Source organism: Eumetopias jubatus, unplaced genomic scaffold (assembly GCF_037043125.1).
Source record: "Eumetopias jubatus isolate StellerSeaLion01/CBP00866 unplaced genomic scaffold, mEumJub1_p1.0 scaffold_11, whole genome shotgun sequence".
Classification (NCBI taxonomy): domain Eukaryota; kingdom Metazoa; phylum Chordata; class Mammalia; order Carnivora; family Otariidae; genus Eumetopias; species Eumetopias jubatus.
The window spans coordinates 114,206,655-114,226,534 of record NW_028274817.1 but is presented as its reverse complement, the minus strand read 5'-3'; the positions used below and the strand labels follow the sequence as shown (position 1 = coordinate 114,226,534).

General features: G+C 40.1%; 1 protein-coding gene across 2 annotated transcripts in view; it reads left to right on the top strand.

Annotated features, from left to right (window-relative positions):
* TXLNG (taxilin gamma) overlaps positions 1 to 19,880 on the top strand; it is a 61,315-nt gene that overhangs the window by 15,380 nt on the left and 26,055 nt on the right. For both annotated transcript variants that reach the window (XM_028092567.2, XM_028092569.2), the window contains exon 2: positions 17,921 to 18,221. In XM_028092567.2, the coding sequence (XP_027948368.1) occupies positions 17,921 to 18,221 (301 nt within the window). The remainder of the gene's footprint in view (positions 1 to 17,920; positions 18,222 to 19,880) is intronic.

The window sequence follows — 19,880 nt, the reverse complement described above, 5'->3', positions numbered from 1 at the left end:
TTAAGGAACCTCCATACTGCATTATCATAGCATCATAGTAGCTGCACCAATTGACATTCCCACTGTACTCAAGGGTTCCCTTTTTTTTCTGTAACCTCTCCAACACTTATTTCTTGTCTTTTTTTTTTTTTTTAAGATTTTATTTATTTGACAGAGATACAGCAAGAGAGGGAACACAAGCAGGGGGAGTGGGAGAGGGAGAAGCAGGCTTCCCGCCGAGCAGGGAGCCCAGTGTGGGGCCCGATCCCAGGACCCCGGGATCATGACCTGAGCCGAAGGCAGATGCTTAACAACTGAGTCACCCAGGCACTCCATCTTTTTTTTTTTTTTTAAGATTTTATTTATTTGAGAGAGAGAGCAAGCAAGCATGAGCAGGGGGAGAGGGAGAGGGACAAGCAGACTCCCCACTGATTGGGGAGCCCAATGCAGGGCTCAGTCCCAGGACCCCAAGATCATGACCTGAGCCAAAGGCAGATGCTTAACCTACTGAGCCACCCAGGTGTCCCTTTGACTTTTTGATAATAGCCATTCTGACAGGTATGAGATGATACCTCGTTGTGGTTTTAATTTGCATACCTCGTTGTGGTTTTAATTTGCATTTCTCTAATGAGTAGTGACATTGAGCATCTTTTTATATACCTGTTGGCCATCTGTATGTCTTTGGAAAAATGTGTATTTAGATCCTCTGCCCTTTTTTTTTTTTAAAGATTTTATCTATTTATCTGTTAAAGCACGCACAAGCAGGGGGAGTGGCATGCAGAGGCAGAGGGAGAAGCAGGCTCCCTACTGAGCAAGGAGCCTGACGTGGGGTTTGATCCCAGGACTCTGGGATCATGACCTGAGCCCAAAAGCAGATGCTTAACTGACTGAGCCACCCAGGCGTCCCTGCCCTTTTTTTATTTTTTTAAAGATTTATTTGAGAGAGAGCGTGCACACTTGTGCCAGGGTGGGGACTGATGGAGGGGGGAAATAATTTTTTTTTTAGATTTTATTTATTAGAGCATGCGTGCATGAGCTGGGGGGGCAGGGCAGAGGGAGAGGGAGAAGCAGGCTCCCCACTGGACAGGGAGCCCAAGGGAGAAGCAGGCTCCCCACTGGACAGGGAGCCCGATGCGGGGCTGGATCCCAGGGCCCTGGGATCATGACCTGAGCTGAAGGCAGACACTCAACCGACTGAGCCACCCAGGTGCCCCTGTGCAGAAGCTTTTTAGTTTGATAAAGCCCCATTTGTTTATTTTTGCTTCTCTTGCCGTTGCCTTTAGAGTCAGAACAAAAACAATTTCACCAAAAGCTGTGTCAAGGACCTTATCACCTGTGTTTTTTTTCTTTAGGAGTTTTATGGTTTCACTTTCAATTCTAATCCATTTTGAGTTAAATTTTGTGTAGAGTGTAAGAAAGTGGTCCAGTAGTCCCGGGATCGAGTCCCACATCGGACTCCCTGCTCAGCAGGGAGTCTGCTTCTCCCTCTGACCCTCTTCCCTCTCGTGCTCTCTGTCTCTCATTCTCTCTCTCTCAAATAAATAAATAAAATCTTTAAAAAAAAAGTGGTCCAGTTTCATTCTTTTGCATGTGGCTGTTCAGTTTTCCCAGCACCATTTGTTGAAGACTGTCTTTTCCCCGTTGTATATTTTACCTCCTTTGCGATAGATTAATTGACCATATATGTGCATGGGTTTATATCTAGGCTCTCTTAACTCTGTTCCTTTGATCTGTTTTATGCCAGTGCCATACCATTTTGATTACTAGAGCTTTGGAGTATAGTTGGAAATCAGGGCGTGTGATACCTCCAGCTTTGCTCTTCTTTCTCAAGATTGCTCTGGTTATTTTGGGGTTTTTGTAATTACATACAAATTTTGCGATTATTATAGTTCTGTGAAAAATGCCATTGGAATTTTGATATGGATTGCATTGAATTTGTAGATTGCTTTGAGTAGTATGGACATTTTAGCAATGTTAATTATTCTAATCCATGGGGTTATCCCCATCTGTGAGCACAGAATATCTTTCCATTTATTTGTGTCTTCTTCAGTGTCTTTCAACTGTGTTTTATAGTTTTCAGCGTATGTGTTTCTCATCTCAGTTAAATTTATTCCTAGGTATTTTTTCTTTTTGATGCCATCATAGGTGGGATTGTTTTCTTAATTTCTCTTTCTGATGATTCATTATTAGTGTATAGAAATGTAAATGATTTCTGTATATTGGTTTTGTATCCTGCAATTTCAGTGAATTCATTTATTCTAAGAGTTTTTTGGTGGAGTCTTCAGGGTTTTCTGTGTATAGAATTATGTCATCTGTAAATACGGTTTTGGATGCCATTCCTTTTTTTTTTTTTAAGATTTTATTTGAGAGAGAGAATGAGATAGAGCATGAGGGAGGGAGGGTCAGAGGGAGAAGCAGACTCCCTGCTGAATAGGGAGCCGGATGCGGGACTCGATCCCAGGACTCCAGGATCATGACCTGAGCCGAAGGCAGTCGCTTAACCAACTGAGCCACCCAGGCGCCCAGTGGATGCCTATTCCTTAATTGGATGCCTTTTATTTTCTTTTTCTTGCCTATTACTGTGGCTGGGATTTTCAATACTATGTTGAATAAACATGGCAATGGTGGGCATTCTTGTTCCTGTTAGAGGAGAAGCTTTCAGCTTTTCACTGTTGAGTATGATGTTTCCTGTGGGCTTGTCATGTATGGCCCTTATGCTGAGGTATGTTCTTTCTGCCTCCACTTTGTTGAGAGTTTTTATTTTATTTTTTAAAGATTTATTTATTTTAGAGAGTGGGAGAGAGCACGCGTGTGTGAGCATGGGGTGGGGCAGAGGGAGAGGGAGGAATCTCAAGCAGACTCCCTGCTGAGTGGGGAGCCCAACTTGGTGCTCCATCTCAGGATCTGCTGATCATGACCTGAGCTGAAATCCAGAGTGAGATGCTTAACCAACTGAGCCACCCAGGTGCTCCGAGAGTTTTTATTATAAAATGGATGTTTAATTTTGTCACATGCTTTTTCTGCATCCATTGAGATGATCATGTGATTTTTATCCTTCATTTTGTTTATGTTGGTGTATCATTGAATTGATTTGTGGTTATTGAGCCATATTTGAGTCACTGGAATAAATCCCACTTGATGATGGTGTATGAGCCTTTTTTTTTTTTATATTTATTGAGTATTTATTAGGTCCCAGGTATTATCCATAACACTCGATACTGTTAAATTCATTTAATTCTCTGGGGCACCTGGGTGGCTCAGTCGTTAAGCGTCTACCTTCAGCTCAGGGCATGATCGCGGGGTCCTGGGATCAAGCCCCGCATCGAGCTCCCTGCTCAGCGGGAAGCCTGCTTGTGTTCCCACTCTCGCTGTCTCTCTTCGATGAAGTAGCTGGCTCCCTCCTCCGTGAAGCCCTCCTCCCAGCCGCGGGGCAGGTCTGAACGGATCATGTGGCTGGAGTTGACTGGCTCCCCGGTGCGCGGGTGCAGCCAGGTCGTGCGGCGGAGCTCATCATTGATTAAGAAGACGCGGCCGTCCCGGCACACGCCATAGGACCAGTGCTCAGGTAAAGTGTCCAGCCCGACCGCCGCCGCTGCCATGTTCGCCGAGAGCCCAGCCGCCGCCGTGTATGAGCCTTTTAATGTAGTGTTGAATTTGACTTGCTGATATTTTATTTTTATTTATTATTTTTTAAAGTTTTATTTAAGTAATCTCTACACCCAACGTGGGGCTTGAACTCACAACCCTGAGACCTAGAGTAGCATGCTTTTCTGACTGTGTCAGCCTGGTGCCCCTTGCTGATATTTTGAGGATTTTTGTATCTGTTTTCTTTGGGGAGATATTGATCATCTGATTCCACTTGTGAATAGTTATCCATGATTGAACTTTTTTTAAACTAGTAAAGTGATTTGGTAGATGTCCTAGCCATATTTATAAATTGAGACCAAATTTAAGTGAGCTATTTAAATTTTCAGAATTGTTTTAAGAAGGAAATAAATGAGAAGTGCTACAAAACCTCATGCTTAGTAGATCCTACTTCCATAATCCAGTAGAAGATATGAGTATAAAGATCTAGAGGTCTGGGGCACCTGGGTGGCTCAGATGGTTAAGTGTCTGCCTTCGGCTCAGGTCATGATCCCAGGGTCCTGGGATCGAGTCCCGCATCGGGCTCCCTGCTCCTTGGGAGCCTGCTTCTCCCTCTGCCTCTCTCTCTCTCTGTCTCTCATGAATAAATAAGTAAAATCTTAAAAAAAAAAAAAAATCTAGAGGTCTGTAGAGCCGGGTGAAGGGAAAAGATGACATGAAATAGCAACTCCTGCAATCTTTAGACTTTAATCTTGGGGTATAGTGGTAGAATAATGAACAAGTATAATACTGTGATATCACCCCAAAATTAAAGAATAAATCAACTTCAAAGGTTTTTTTTTAATGAAAGTAATACATTCACATAATAAAATAAAATAGAACCAAAAAGTATAAAATGAAAAGTTAAGTCTTATTCATTTCCAGCTTCTAGGCCCATCTGTCATGGTAAACAATTTTGAGGATATCCTCAGAAAAATTTTTACAATATACTGGCTTAAATATGAATACATTCTTTTAAAAAGATTTATTAACTTGACACAGAGAAAGAGAGTGCAAGCAGGGGGAGTGGCAGGCAGAGGGAGAAGGAGAAGCAGGCTCCGTGCTGAGCAGGGAGCCTGACGCGGGGCTCCATCCCAGGACCCCGGAATCATGACCTGAGCCAAAGGCAGACCCAGGCACCCCTATGAATACCTTTCTAATTTATACTGAGACGTTCATCCTGCACTACATGTTTGTATTTTTCTCTACTTAATTATACCTTGGAGATCTGTCCATATTGACATGGATCTACATTATTCTTTTGAATAGCTGCAGTTTTACCTTGTATGGATGTGCATTATTTACTTAACCAGTTCCTTATTTGTAGATATTTAGGTGGTTTTTTTGGTAACAATCAGTTTGGTAAATAGCCTTTGCCCTTGAGTGGTAATATCTTCAGAATAAACTAGCGGTAGAATTGCTGGGTGAAAGTGAATGTGTGACATTGATAGATAATGCTAAATACCCCTACAAAACTAATACTTTACCAGTTTAGACTCCACAGGACTGTACTGAGGGATTTGTTTGCTCACAGTAAGGTTTGTTTTGTTCTTTTTAAATCAACCTTTTTACATCTGGTAGGTTAAAGATGACTTACGTTTTTATGTGTATTTCTTTTATTGTGAATGAGGTTAAACATGTTCTGTAACTGTGATCTGCTTGTTAACAAACCCTTGCAAGTGGGTCTCTGACTCATTTGAAGCCCGTACAAATGTGGCCTTTTGAAGCTGGTCCAAATGGATCTTCCTCTCCTTTTAAAAAATAGCTTCTGCACTTCTTGGTTAGTTCTTTCCCATGCCAAGGTTATGAAGAAAATTTTACTTAGGACTTCTAGTTCTTTTTGGTTTTCATTTTCTGTTTTTCAGTCCTGGTTCATCTGGAGGGATGCTACAGGGTATCACTCTTTTTCTCCCGTATGGTTTGGGAGCTATCTGAAATCATTTATTTCCTTTACCAATTTGAAATGACACCATTTTTAATATAGTGAATTCCCATATATGGGTCTGCATGGTCTGTTTTGGAAGAGAGTGCTATATAATTAGGAAGTTCTCTGACAAGTATTTCATGCTTGAAATAAAAATACGGTTTCATCTGTGGGAGTTTATATTTTGAGATATTAAGAGTTTATTGTCATAAAGAATATTGGGGGGGGCACCTGGGCGTCGCAGTCGGTTTAAGTATCGAATTCATGGTCTCAGCTCGGGTCATGATCTCAGGGTCGTGAGATCAGTGCGGAGGCTGCATAAGACTCTCTCCCTCTCCTTCTACCCCTCCCCATCCCCCAGAAAAGAATATAGACATTGTAGAGATGTACTCCAGAATCTAATTATATTCTAGTGCACAGTAATATATCATTTTATCTGTTAAAAATTAAAACCTTTTAATTTCACTTCACTCCTTTGTTCTAACACAGTGAAACAGACTACTGTTTAAGGAGGCATCAAGTTATGTAATATATATTTTAAAGGCTTTGGTCCAAAATGGTTAAAACAGAATTTTGAGATGAATGATTGATGCAGTGTTAACTGTGTGGAAAAGTTTGCTATCCAGAATAATTCTTTGAAAGCCTAAAATAGCTTTAGTATATAAACTATTTTAAATGATTCATATAAAGCTGAAGTCACTTTTCTGATTTAAAAAGTACATGAAGCCCCCACCAAGTACATGAAATCCCCACCAACTTCACCTATTTAAAAAAATGAAAAAGCACATGAAAATGTAAATGTTATAATAAGTTTGTAAAATTTGTATTTGGAAATATAAAAGCTTCTCAAAATAGTGGATACATTTAGGAGGGAGGTTCATATTTTAAAAATCAACTAAGGCTGATAGCTGATGTCTTGAGAGATACAGAGTATTTTTGGTATCTTTCAGTATTTCCTCAGGCGGTTTCTTCCTTCACAGGCCCCCACTGGGCCTGGCAAGCATATACTCTTGTCTTCACATTCCTGTTTGGTAGTTGACAACTCTTAGGGCAAGTTATTAGAAACAGGGTTGAAGGGATTTTTGGAGATAATTCAGTTTATCCTAAGACACAAAAAAGTAGGGGTGCCTGGGTGGCTCAGTTGGTTAAGCACCGGACTCTTGATCTCTGCTCTTGTTTTGATCTCAGGGTCGAGAGTTCAAGCCCCAACTTGAGCCAAAAAACTAAAACAACAACAACCTCAATACCTTAAAAAAAATCACTTAAATTATTTAAAGATATCCCTACCCCCAAATTAGTTCTATCTCACCTCCCTAAATTCCAGAGTTAATCACTGCTAAAAATTTAAAGCTCTTTCCCAACGTTTTCCTAATTTCATCCTTGTGTATCTAGCATGCTTTATATTTTTAGACATCATTTAATTTCTTAGGTTTATTTTGTAACCACATGAGAGATCTGTTTGACCTTTCATTTTTCAAGGCTAATGTATGAAATGTGAGGGGAGTTGTATAATGAAGAAAACCTAGGCTCTTGAGTTTGACAGACCTGCTTTTGAATTTTGTGAGTTCCTTTTATTGACTTTAATATGATCGTGGGCAAGTTACTTCAACTCACTAAGTTTCATTTTTCTTATCTGGGAACAATAAGTCCCACCTCTCAGAGGGGAAGGGTAAATGGGGGTAATAAAGGGACCCGCAGGTTCTGAAGGTTCTCTTTACCTACTCGATAAAATTTTCCAAGACTCTTTGGGAACCCAAGGCAAGCTATGGCTGTCTCCTCAGGAAAATGCATAAATGTGCACAGTCTTTCCCACTTGCTTCCTCTCAAGGGCCACCCTAGCCTTCAGTGGCAAGGTTTGAGTGATTTCTGCTTTTAACACATGCCTGGCACTGGTTGAAGACATTTGATCTCATTTAAGCAGATGGTAGTTGAAATAATTAGGAAGTGAATGTGGGTGGTGTTGGCTTTTTTGTTTGTTATTTAGACGAGTGTTAGTAAAAGAACAGTCATTACTAAAAACTTTTAAGTCCTTTAAACAATAAGCTAAAGAAATATGGTTCTTTAGCTTCAATAATATTTGAAAGAGCATAACTGAAAGTTTTAAACTTTAAAATTGTTCATCTTTCTCTTTACAGAGTAGAAGGGAAAGAAACTTATTTAAATACTTTTTTCTTCAAGTTCTTAATTCCTATGTGATCTGTTTCAAATGTGTTGATGGAAAAGCTATTACAAGTAGTAGATGAATACAGTGTATTCATGTTTGCAAAAATTGCTGTAATAGCTATTTGCTCCTACAATTAATGGTTGGTGAACTGGTGGCTATCCATTTTGAAGGCATCTCTTCTTCACTTAAGGAATCATCTTAGCTTCAAGTATGTAGACAATAGGAGGAAGTTGAGAAATGTATCGTTTGACAGGAGGGGAGTGGCTGGGGTGGAGGATTGTTGGGGGTTAGGGCTGTAGTAAACACTGCTGTGGCCGAATGACCTGCTCTGTCTAGTGTCTTTCAAGCTATAAGAGCTGTGTGTGCTGCTCATGACTGTAGACTCATAAACAAAATGAAAATGTGATAGCTCGTTTTGTGGTTTTCAGGGAAAAGTTCGAATAGAAGTTTATCTTGAAATCACTTATTGTCAGTTTCATTTTCATTTGAGATTGGAATTTCAATAAACACTTCCTCCTAATTTTTCCTAATGATAGGTACTATATTATTCTATTCATCTTGGTATTTAAAAAAAAAATGTTATGAAGGTAACTCATGGTCCCTAACTTAAAAAAAAAAAAAAAAGATAACAGGCATTCTGTGAAAGCTTGGTGTCCCCTTCCTTCCCTGCCACCTCCAGTTTCCCTCCATTAGTGTGTTTCTTTGTATCGTTCCAGAGATTGTATATGATTCCCACTCATAAACTTATGCAGCCACCCCCCTCACACACACACACATCCAAATTATGGCATGCAGTACATAGTGTTGGGCATTTTTCTTTATTCCCCTTTCAACTTACCCTTACAGATCAATAGTTCTACAACTACCTTATTTTTTAATAGGTGCCAAAGTACTCCGTTGTATGGATATACCACAGTTGATCTATCCAGTCCATTATTTTGGATGTAGTTTTAATTATTTATTTTAATTGAAGTATAGTTCACATGCAGTATTAGTGTCAGCTGTACTACATAGTGATTCAACATTTATGTACATTACAAAATGCTCACCACAGTTTATCATCTCTCACCATACAAAGTTATTACCATCCAGTTCATTATTAATGGACATTTAGGGTAGTTCTGATTTTTTTTCTTACTACAAATATTGCTACATAAATGTCATTATGTATATAATTTCACAGATGTACTGGTTTGTCCATAAAAGAAATTAATAAGAAAGGAGTTTGATGGGTTGAATCATTGTGGCATGATTTTTTTCCAACATTTTATTATGGAAGTTATTTAAAAAAAAATTTATTTCTGAGAGAGAGAGAGAGAGAGGCAGCAAGAGAGGGAACACAAGCAGGGGGAGTGGGAGAGGGAGAAGCAGACTTCCCCCGGAACAGGGAGCCCTACGGGGGGCTCGATCCCAGGACCCTGAGATCATGTCCCTAGTCGAAGGCAGACACTTAACGACTGAGACACCCAGGCGCCCCTATTATGGAAATTTTTAAACATAAAGTAAAGTTGAAAGAATTTGATACTAACATCTATATTGCCACCACCTAGATTCTACCATTGGTAGTTTACTATACCTTTTCATTTATCTATCCGTCTGTTGGTCCTTTCACCCGTGAAGCCATGTTATATGTACATGCTGAGTTTTAACAAATGCATGCAGCTCTGTAACCCAAACCCTAATCAAGTCATAGAGCAGTCCCATCACCCCAGAAAGTCCTTTGTGCCCCTTTCCACACACTCCCTGTCCTCAATTAGACTCATTTTTTTTTTTTTTTTTAAGATTTTACTTATTTGACAGAGATCACAAGTAGGCAGACGGGGCAGGCAGAGGGAGAGGGAGAAGCAGGCTCCCCGCTGAGCAGGGAGCCCAATGCGGGGCTCGATCCCAGGACGCTGGGATCATGACCTGAGCAGAAGGCAGACGCTTAACTGAGTGAGCCACCTAGGCGCCCCTAAATTAGACTGCTTGGTGGTTAAACCAATTTGTTCCCCAAGCAGGAATGCTTGAGAGTACCCCACATCCTTTCCCACACTGGTCAAAGTTTTTAATGTGAAAATGGTATCTGATAGTTTTAAGTTGCACTTCTCTTGTGAGTAAAGTTACATATGTGTTTACTAGCCACTTGCATTTTCTTTTCTGTGATTTCTTGCTTCATGTTGTTTGCCCATTTTTGTTGGGTTGTAGGTCTTAACGTTTTTTATTTCATTTGAGTATCCATTTGTGTTAAAACAATAAATTAATTTTGGGGCTGCCTGGGTGGCTCAGTCGATTGAGCATCCTACTCTTGATTTCAGCTCGGGTCATGATCTTGGGGTCGTGGGTTGGAGCACTGTGTCTGGCTCTGTGCTGGGCATGGAGCCTGCTTGGGATTCTCTCTCTTCCTCTCCCTCTGCCCACCCCCCTCCCCCGGTGCACACTCTCCTCTCTCTCTCTCAAAAAAAAATAAAATTAAAAATTTTTTTTACCTTAAATGACTGTAGAAATTTTAATAAAATTGACATGTTCTATGATGCTTCCAGTGTTGTTATTAGTATGAGTAGGTTTTTTTTTTTTAAGATTTTATTTATTGGGGCGCCTGGGTGGCTCAGTCGTTGAGCGTCTGCCTTCGGCTCAGGTCGTGATCCCGGGGTCCTGGGATCGAGCCCCGCATCGGGCTCCCGGCTCCGCGGGGAGTCTGCTTCTCCCTCTGCCACTCTCCCTGCTTGTGTTCCTTCTCTCACTGTGTCTCTCTCTGTCAAATAAATAAATAAAATCTTTAAAAAAAAAAAGATTTTATTTATTTTGATAGAAGGAGAGGGAACACAAGCAGGGGGAGTGGGAGAGGGAGAAGCAGGCTTCCTGCGGAGCAGGGAGCCCGATGCGGGGCTCGATCCCTTCACGACCTGAGCCAAAGGCAGACGCTTAACGACTGAGCCACCCAGGCGCCCCTAATATGAGTAGTTTTTGAATTTTTTTTCAATTCCAAGAGTAATAAAAATTCACTGTAGTTAAACTAGAAGATACAGAGAAGGATAAAGAAGTACCATCCGTAATTTTACTATTTAAAAATAAACATTATTGGGGTGCCTGGTTGGCTCAGTTGGTTAAGTGACTCTTGATTTCAGCTCAGGTCATGATCTCAGGGTCATGAGAATGAGCCTTGCGTCAGGTTCCATGCTGGGCATGAAGCCTGCTTAAGATTGTCTCTCTTCCTCTTCCCCTCCCCACTTTGTGGTCTCTCTCACTCTCTCTTAAAAAAAAAAAAAATTCCCTCTCCCTCTGTCCCTCCCCCTCTAATGTAGATGTATTTCTTCCCAGCTTTTTTTTTTTTTTAAGATTTTTAAGTAATCTCTACACCCAACATGGGGCTCAAACCAACAACCCTCAGATCGAGTTGCATGCTCTACCAGCTGAGCCAGTCAGGTACCCCTTCTCCCAACATTTTAATGTGTGTGTATATACATGCATAATATACATGTGTGTGTATAAAATATGTGGTACATACTGTTTTGCAATTTGTTTTTATACATATGGGGAGCGTCTCTACCCATTATTAAATAGATGTCTGGGCCAGGACAAGGGTGTTTGTATAGTAGACAAAGGGTAGTCATGAAGCAGTATATCACTGTGGTTAAAAGAGTGGACTCAGAAACCAGACTGCCAGGGTTCAAATCTTTGTTCTGCTGTTTACTAATTGTGACCTTTGGCATGATACTTGACTTCACCGTGTCAGTTTGCTCATCTGTAAGATGGAGGTAATAATACCTATCTTGTGACATTGTGAGGATTAAATTAGTTAATATAGGAAAGTGCTTACGCTTGTGCCAGGATGTAGTATTTGCTGTATAAATACTAACTGCTGCTGTTTATACAGGAAATTATACCCAAGAAAAGGCATTCACAGTGGCTCTCAGAGCAGAGTAGGGAGTTGTATTGGCCATGTGATGTAGAGGTCTCTGCTTGAGGAGATGAGGGCTGAGAAATAATTTACCATTTAAAGTTGTTGGCCTGGGGCGCCTTCGTGGCTCAGTCGTTAAGCCTCTGCCTTCAGCTCAGGTCATGATCCCAGGGTCCTGGGATCGAACCCCGCATTGGGCTCCCTGCTCGGCGGGAAGCCTGCTTTTCCCTCTCCCACTCCCCCTGCTTGTGTTCCCTCTCTCGCTGTGTCTCTCTCTGTCAAATAAATAAATAAAATCTTAAAAAAAAAAAAAAGTTGTTGGCCTAAGAATTTGCTTCATATCATGGCCCAGTGCAGAGCCTCAAGTAGGTTCTTGAACAATGGTCCTTACAGTAGAAAAATTGGAGCCTGCTATTTCAAGAGTCCAGCTGGACCTGGGCTTATTCATAAACAAAGATTTTGTAGCGCCAAAGTTAGTCTTTCATTAGCAAGTGTGAAAAATACATCAAAATTAGTTGCACAGGAAAGAAGGGAAATGTAGTACTGTATTGCTTCTAAAGATAAAGTAGCAATAGTGGTATTTTCCTCTAACTTGCATAGTAATGTTTAGGTACTTTCCATGGCTTGTTTTCAGCAACCATTTTGGCCCCTTGTGTTCTCCATCAGTTGACAACTGACTACCTTTTATGCATAAGCTTTTGGTGTCTAACTGGATATGCATACCAAATAAGTGATAATGTCATGTGTGTGACAGGATCTGAGAGGCCAAAGGGCAGTGTCTGGAAAGACAAAAAGAAATAGTATTAACTAAAAATAGAGAACAATGAAATAGAAGGACAGCATGAGATGTGGTGGTTATTAACTCTACACATTAATTCCATGTCCTTATTTATGCTCAGTGCCACCAGCTACTATTTTGAGTTAGGTAAACATTGTGACCTTTCTAGTCCTTCAATTTTTTTCTGTCTGATAGTTGAAATTGACCTGTATGCCTTTAATCTGAAGGCCAGAGTAACTTTTAATTAAATTTATGACATTTTGAAATAGGTCAATATATTGTGCGTTTTCTCCAAAATTGAGAGAACAGTGATAGAAGATACTTGCTAATCACATATCTGATAAGGGACTTGTATCTGGCATATATAAAGAACTCTTACAACTCAATAAGAAAATGACAAATAACCAGTTAAAAAATTGGGGCAAAGGATCTGAATAAACATTTCTCCAGAGGAGGTATACAGATGGCCAAATAAGCACATGAAAAGATTCTCAACATCATTAGTCATTAGATGAGATACCTTCACACTGTAGTGGCTGTTATCAAAAGGACAGACAATAACAAGTGTTGGCGAGAATGTATAAATACTGGAACCCTAACACACTGCTGGTGGGAATATAAAATGGTGCAGTCACTTAGGAAAATAGTGTCACAGTTCCTCAAAAGGTTAGATGGAGTGACCATATGACCCAGCAGTTCCATTCCTAGGTATATAGCCTGCAGAAATGTAAACATATGTCTGCATAAAGGCTTGTACATTAATGTTCATAACAGAATTATTCATAATAGCCAATAGTTAGAAATAATCCAATGTCTCATCAACTGATGAATGGATAAATAAAATATGGTATATCCAAATTGTGGAATATTATTTGGCAATAAAAAGAAATGAAGTAGTGATACATACTATACCATGGATGAACCTTGAAATCATGCTATGTGAAAGAAGCCAAACACAAAAGGCCACATATTATCTGATTGTGTTTATGTGAACTGTTCAGAACAAACACATCTGTGGAGACACAGTACATTAGTTGCCTAGGGCTGGGAGTAATGGGAGGGTTTCTTTTTGAGGTGATAAAAGTATTCTAAGATTGATTGTAGTGATGGTTGCACAACTCTGTGAATAATACTAAAAACCAGTGGATTGCACACTTTAAATTGGTGAATTACATGTGAATTATAGCTCAGTAAAGGTTATGAGAAGCACTAATAGAACTGAAAAACGTGAAATTAACAAATTCCATCCCTCAGATACCTTTCTTATTAAAATTGATCCTAGGAGAGGCCTCAGGTTTTCCTCGGTAAAAATTACTCATTAATTAAATGATGGCTCCCCCTTCTTCCAACAAATTGCTTGCTCATTATATTTTTAGTGTGGCATGACAAAACATTTTCTCGTACGATGTGGATTTTATCATTACACTTCTGAGAAATTCTGTCATGTATTAGAGATAGCAATCTTCCATTTTAATTATTTCTTAACAGACTTTCATCTGGTATTTAAAACCAATGTTGTGGTTGTGTGAACCCATTCTTATACTAATGGTTTTCAGGGGATAGGTTTAAAAGTTATTTTTTAAAAATTGGGGAAGGGGCGCCTGGGTGGCTCAGTCGATTAAATGTCTGCCTTCAGCTCAGGTCATGATCTTGGGGTCCTGGGATCAAGCCCTGCGTCGGGCTCCCTGCTCAGTGGGGAGTCTCCTTCTCCCTCTGCCGCTCCCTTCCCCCACTGGACCGCCCCCAAATAAATAAAAATAAAATTAAAAAAATAATTTAAAAATTGGGAAAGATGATATTAACAGCACGTATTATTTTTCCTCTACTGCTTTTGTATAGAGGGTGGCTGTTAACGTTATCCATGTGCCCAATAGTAAATGGCATTTCAGTATTTGATAGAAAGTAGAGGTGGAACTAATAGCCCTATGTCTAGTGTAGCAATAAATGGTCACTTTGCATTTAGTTTGAGATTAATATGTAGGTAGTATGTTATTTGGGCATATTCATGGCTTTAAGAAGTTTCTGCAGGAATGAAATTTAATGAAAGATGTTTGTTTTGAAGTTCTTGAAACTTCATCATGAATATTTTATAAATTTAATACCTATGGATTACACTTGAGTAATCTCATTCCACAGAATGCATTACATATGGAAGTGAGTTTTAAAAAGTTTTTGAAAGGGCGCCTCGGTGGCTCAGTTGGTTAAGCGACTGCCTTCGGCTCAGGTCATGATCCTGGAGTCCCAGGATCGAGTCCCATATCGGGTTTCCTGCTCAGCAGGGAGTCTGCTTCTCCCTCTGACCCTCCCCTCTCATGCTCTCTCTCTCTCTCAAATAAATTTTAAAAAATCTTAAAAAAATAAAAGTTTTTGAAAGAATTTAAGAGTCTTTTCAATATTTCTAAGTTTTTAGGCTTAGAGTGTGGCATCAAACAGTAACTCTGAAAATAGATAACCCATTTCCCCTTAATGCATTAATTTTTTTAAGAAATGAAAGTATTGCATGCATATTATTTTATTTTTAAAGATTTTTTATTTATTAAAAAAAGATTTTTATTTATTGAGAGAGAGAGAGAGAGAATGATAGCATGAGAGGGAGGAGGGTCAGAGGGAGAAGCAGACTCCCTGCTGAGCAGGGAGCCCGATATGGGACTTGATCCTGGGACTCCAGGATCAGGACCTGAGCCGAAGGCAGTTGCTTAACCAACTGAGCCACCCAGGTGCCCTGCGTGCACATTATTTTAAAAGTATCACAAAAAGCAACATATTGCTAATCTTTCTATCCAGAGGAAAATACTCTGTTTCTTCATAACTCTTGAATAATGTATAAATTGCAACTTTTAAAAGAAACTTTTCCGAAATATGTTTTACTTCAATAAAGTAGACGAATTGCAAATGTTTAAGGCTTCATGAATTTTCATAAGGTGAACATCTGTGTTACCCGATCTGGATCAAGAAGTAGAATATTACCAAGCACCCCAAAAGACCCTACCCCCAAAAATAACCACTCTGTTGATTTCCAGCACAATTGATTAGCCTTGCCTGTTTTTGAACTTTATATATAAGTGGTTTCCTACAGTATGGATTCCTTGGCTCCTTCCTCATAGTGTTTGGTCTATGAGACTCATCTGTGTTGCTGCATCTAGCAGTAGTTAGTTCTTGTTGCTGGATGGTATGAGCATAGTACGATGTATCCCTTCTTCTGTTGATACAAATTTGGGTTGATTCCATTTTGGGGCAATTACAGATAGCCCTGCTTTAAACATTCTCGGCCTTTGGCTGCACATATGTACACACTTGGGGAAAATCCTAGGAGTAGAATTAACTTGGTTGGAAGGTATCCGTATTGGTCAAAGAGTTTTTCAAAGTGGTTATACCAATTTGTCCTTCCAGAAGCATAGTACCTGATTATCAACATTAGGCTGTAAAAGATAAGGACGTGATATAATCTCCGCCTCCCCTGCTACTTTGATACTTTAAATCAATTTTAGTTCTTCAGTTGGAAGTACTCTTATAACTTGAAATAATGAATCTCTGCTCTCCTATTAACTTTGGAAAGTAGTTTTTGTCCACTTGTGATAAGAGAAAGATACTAGACACCTCCCCCCTCCAACTGTATTATTCAGAAAGGGAAGAGGCCCTCTTTCATTACAGAGAGGGAATGTATAGAATGTATAGAATTCAAATTTGTGCCACATCATATGTTAAGGGGGGGAACCCATAAATAGGGTTAACAATATAATAGAAGAGAGAGCAAGGTAAATTTTACTGATTTGAGAATAAAATACTAGAATAATGCCTTCACTCCCATGGCTACTATCTACATTTGTTAGGGCAGGGATAGTTGCTTAAAACGTTGTTCTCAGTTTCTGTGGCTTAACGTGAGAGAAATTTATTTTTGTACTCGTCTAATAGTCCAGTGCGGGTGTTCTTTGTAAGAAGGGCAGCCTTCTTTTGTATGTACATGGGATTTAGGGGCTAGACTGTTACTTATTTCATCCTATGGCTGTGCCATCTCTCAGGGTCTAGGAGACATCTGCATTCAGCCAGAGTGGGGAGGAAATGGTGGGGAAAGAATGTATGCTTCTAACAATGAAAGTCCTGTTGAAAAAGGGACAGTCATTATTTTGTCTTATATTTCATTGGTGGGAACTTTACATGGGAGTTCCACTTAGATACAGGGGGTTGGGAAATGGAGTCCCAGGCTGAGCATTTGTCCAGCAGTGCCAGCTCCAGAGGATATTGGAGGAGCAAGGTTTTTGCTGGATAGCTAGTGAGCCATCTCTGCTGTACCATCTCTTCAAGGATAGGAACAGAATAATTAATGTTCACTAATGGGATAATTTCATTTCTAAGATGCAGATTATTTTCAATTTTAGTATACGTGCTGCCAAAGCGAGCACGATGCTGATTATTTTAATGGTGAATTTTTATAGGGAAAAAAGTTTATTTTTTTAAAGGAAGTTTGAGTACTTTCTCTTTTTTTTAAAGATTTTATTTTATTTGAGAGAATAAATTAAGTGCAAGAGAGAGCACAAGCTGGGGGAGAGACGGAGAGGGAGAAGCAGGCTCCACCCTGAGCAGGGAGCCCTACTCGGGCTCAATCCCAGGACTCTGGGATCATGACCTGAGCCACCCAGGTGCCCCTTTTTAAATTTTTTTTTTTTAAGATTTTATTTATTTGAAACACAGAGGGAGAAAGAGAACATGAGTGGTGGGGAGGGGCAGAGGGAAAGGGAGAAGCAGACTCTCCACTGAGCAAGGAGCCAGATGTGGGGCTTGATCCCAGGACCCCGGGATCACGACCCGAGCCAAAGGCAGACACTTAGACACTTAATGGACTGAGCCACCCAGGCGCCCCTAGGGAAATAAGTACACCTAAATGGCATTTCTCACTTCCTTTGGTACCACTTAGTTATGTGATTTGTTTTAACTTTAATTTTCTTACACTTTACAGTTATGTCCCCCTCTCTGTGAAACTTATAAATTACCATATTTAGTCCATGTATACAATGGAATATTACTCAGCCATCAGAAAGGATGCGTACCCAACTTCTACATCAACATGGATGGGACTGGAGGAGATTATGCTAAGTGAAATGAGTCAAGCAGAGAAAGTCAATTATCATATGGTTTCACTTACTTGTGGAACATAAGGAAGAGCACGGAGGACATTAGGAGAAGGAAGGGAAAAATGAGGGGGGGTGGAATTGGAGGGAGAGATCAACCATGAGAGACTATGGACTCTGAGAAACAAACAGGGTTTTGGCGGCAGGTGGGGGGGATTGGTTAGCCCGGTGATGGGTATTAAGGAGGGCACGTACTGCATGGAGCACTGGGTGTTATACGAAAACAATGGATCATGAATTACCACATCAAAAACTAATGATGTATTGTATGGTGACTGACATAACATAATAAAATTAAAAAAAAAAAATTACCATATTTACATCAGTTTTACATATCACTAAGAAAGAAAAGCTATCAACCTATGGTGTATCATTGGACGGAAACATTGATTACATTTGACTTAACCCCTCTTTCCATATTTTTTCTTTTCCTCTTTCCCTCTAGTTTGTGATTGGCACAATGGAAGAAGCTGGAATGTGTGGGTTAGGGGTGAAGGCAGATATGTTACACAACTCTCAATCAAATGATATTCTTCAACATCAAGACTCGAATTGTGGCACAAGTAACAAGCATTCATTGGAAGAAGATGAAAGCAGTGATTTTATTACAAAGAACAGGAGTTTGATGAGCCCAGCATACTGCACACAAGAGTCAAGAGAGGAAATTCCTGGGCGAGAAGCTCGAATAGATCCGCCTGACGGTCAGCAGGATTCAGAATGCAGCAGGAACAAAGAGAAAACTTTAGGTAATAATCTGTGCTCAGTGGTTGGACATTTTCACATGCTGCTCTTTTTCCTTCTGTTTTCTGCAGCACAGGTGGTTATGAACGTGGCCAGTGTTGAGGTAGATGTTTAGCTAATACATCTCTTGTCTTCAGTGGGGTCACTGTGTGTATTTACTGCATTTTGTGCAGGAGACAGAGATAGCAGAGTAGGAAGTCATTTTCTCTAAGTAATCAGGAATAGGCTTTCTTTTTTTTTAAATATTTTATTTATTTATTTGACAGAGAGAGATAGCAAGAGCAGGAACACAAGCAGGGGGAGTGGGAGAGGGAGAAGCAGGCTCCCCTCTGAGCAGGGAGCCTGATGTGGGACTCGATCCCAGGACCCAGGGATCATGACCTGAGCCGAAGGCAGACGCTTAACAACTGAGCCACCCAGGCGCCCCAGGAATAGGCTTTCTTGACAAAATTTGGGGCCAACTTGGCAAAGTGGTATTTGACTTCCTTGTTTGCATCTTTAATGTAGTTTGACTGAAATTTACTGTGAAAACTATATTTATTTGCTTGTTTTATTTAAAATCTAGTCACAACACTTTAGAGACAACATAATGTTATCTGTAGTTCAGAAAGTGGGTTAAGACTGGCTTTCAAGGGGCGCCTGGGTGGCTTGGTCGTTAAGCGTCTGCCTTCGGCTCAGGTCATGATCCCAGGGTCCTGGGATCGAGTCCCACACTGGGGCTCCCTGCTTGGTGGGAAGCCTGCTTCTCCTTCTCCTTCTCCCACTCCCCCTGCTTATGTTCCCTCTCTTGCTGTGTCTCTCTGTCAAATAAATAAATCTTAAAAAAAAAAAAAAAGACTGGCTTTCAAGGGTATGTTTTTTTTTTTTCCTCCTGCTGTGTTTGAGATTTAGGACTAAGAAAGTGATATGTTAAATCTTGTTATGAAATCTGAAATCCCCTTTTATTTTATCCTTACTCATTGCCTCTAAATTTTTTCTTAATTTTATTTAATTATTTGACAGAGAGAGTGAGTACAAGCAGGGGGAGATGGAGCGGGAGAAGCAGGCTCCCTGCTGAGCAGGGAACTCAATGTGGGGCTCAATCCCAGGACCCTGGGATCATGACCCAAGCGAAAGTACACTCTTAACTGACTGAGCCACCCAGGCGCCCTGCCCCTAAATTTTTTATGCTCAGTATACCTAAGATTAACAGTGTTTGATTTATATGGTTTTCTCTACAGAACTGTCCTTATTAAATCTATTTTTCGCTAACTTGGAAAACCTAAAAATTCTTATAGAAATACAAGAAATAATTTTAATTCCTTACAAACTTACTTCTTCAAAATCAGCAGCCCCAATTATATGTGTAAAAGCAGATATGGAGTCTTAAGTTACACAGAATGGGGCGCCTTGCTGGCTCAGTTGGAGGAGCATGCGACTCTTGATCTCGGGGTTGTGTTTGAGCCCCATGTTAGGTGTAAAGATTACTTAATATTTAAAAAAAAAATTGCACATAATGTTGCCATGTGATACCTCTAGGTATGTAACCAGGAGGGTTGAAAGCACATGTCTGTGCAAAAATGTGTACATGAGTGTTCATGGCAGCCTTTTTCATAGTAGTCAAAAAGTTGAAACAACAGTTATCCGTCATCTGATGAATGGATAAACAAAATGTGTATTATATC